The sequence below is a fragment of the Puntigrus tetrazona genome, chromosome 16, assembly GCF_018831695.1.
Source record: "Puntigrus tetrazona isolate hp1 chromosome 16, ASM1883169v1, whole genome shotgun sequence".
Taxonomy (NCBI): domain Eukaryota; kingdom Metazoa; phylum Chordata; class Actinopteri; order Cypriniformes; family Cyprinidae; genus Puntigrus; species Puntigrus tetrazona.
Window position 1 is genome coordinate 18,755,565 of NC_056714.1, and position 1,486 is coordinate 18,757,050.

The window sequence follows — 1,486 nt, forward strand, 5'->3', positions numbered from 1 at the left end:
ATGGGTGCATGGGTGGATGGGTGGGAGGGTGTGGTCTTTTGACTGACCTGTATTTTCCCAGAATGTTTGTCCTTGTATTGGACGCCTGTGACACAGCCATTTTCCTCTTCAAGGTTCGTTACTGTGCCTTCAATAACCCTCACACTCAACAAACACCAGGTAAAAATGCGTTATTGAAAACACCTGCAATATTTTAAACACGCAAGACACGTATGCTAACCTTACTTTGGCTCTGCTAAAGCAGCTCTTCGCAGACCCATGATAAAGCGACCATGGTGGAAAGCTCGGCCGCACTGAGCCTGGTCTTGAGAGTAAGGAATCTCCACAGCCATCCCACTTTCAGTATCATGAATGATGTACCCATTCACAGTGCATGCATCCAGCCCTTCAACTGACTCTGCAAAATATGTATTATAGGTCACGTCATTAGAAGTGGCAATGAAAACTGAAAAAACTAAAGAAACTCACTTTCCAGGTTTAGTTCTTTGAGGGCACGATATCCACCAGGCTGCAGCAATTCACCCACTATTCTGTCAGGCTCTCTAAGACTCCTCTCAATCACTGTAACCTTTCGTCCATCTCGCCCAAGAACCGCTGACAGCGAGGAGCCCAGAACACCGGCCCCTACGATGATCACCTCAGGGTCCGAGGGAACAAAATCTCCAATGTCGGTGATGTTATTCTGTAATACATAATAGACAAACAAAAGGCAGACATAAAAAATAATTAATAAAAAAGTACAAATGAATCAATTAAAAACAAATAAACTGCTATTAAATAATACTGGTGTATATATAGATGCATAAATAGACTACAACACTTACCGCGATCATGTTATTTAGGTTATTATAAGTTACATTTCACGGATCTATCCATAGTCATACCTTAAAATGTCGTGAATTAAAGACGAGCATACACAGGAAGCTGTTGCATTTATAATGGCGGAATACTGAAATCATGACATCTATACTATTGACCCAACGAGCTAAGTAGGCTGACAGAGCATTACAAGAAGAGCTTAGAGAGCGAGCATATAAACCCCGCCCACTCATGACGATATCCAATCATATCACTGTGCGATTAGATCAAAGGCTTGCGCCCTAAAGTGGCATGGCCTCGCTGTTTATTGAACATCGTGGCACGTGCTATTTATGTGTTAGTTCTATGTTTGTGCTATGTAGAAATCGATTTTGGCATATATTGAAAAATGCTTAACATGTATGTTCTGGCACCCCCAGCATAATATGTAACGTTTGTAAAACATGTAAAATACATAGATCAAAATATGTCATTTTTATTCCATTTTAATTCTACTTCGAATTATACAGTGCTGAATTCCGTACGTAATCTCAATTTATTGTGAGATACTTCCACAGCCTACAGGGGGCGACATATACACGTTGAACAAAATCTAGATAACTTGCAATAGCTGTAACAGTAAAATATCAGGACGGCATGCATGATGCATGACTATAACAAAAAAAAA

General features: G+C 40.2%; 1 protein-coding gene across 1 annotated transcript in view; it reads right to left on the reverse strand.

Annotated features, from left to right (window-relative positions):
* Positions 1-833, reverse strand: part of LOC122360855 (squalene monooxygenase-like) — a 3,608-nt gene extending 2,775 nt beyond the window's left edge. The window contains exons 1-4 of the mRNA XM_043261702.1: positions 825-833; positions 469-682; positions 226-397; positions 48-144 (exon numbers count right to left, since the gene is read on the reverse strand). Coding sequence (XP_043117637.1) covers positions 48-144; positions 226-397; positions 469-682; positions 825-833 — 492 coding nt within the window. The remainder of the gene's footprint in view (positions 1-47; positions 145-225; positions 398-468; positions 683-824) is intronic.
* Between the last annotated feature and the right edge of the window lie 653 nt (positions 834-1,486).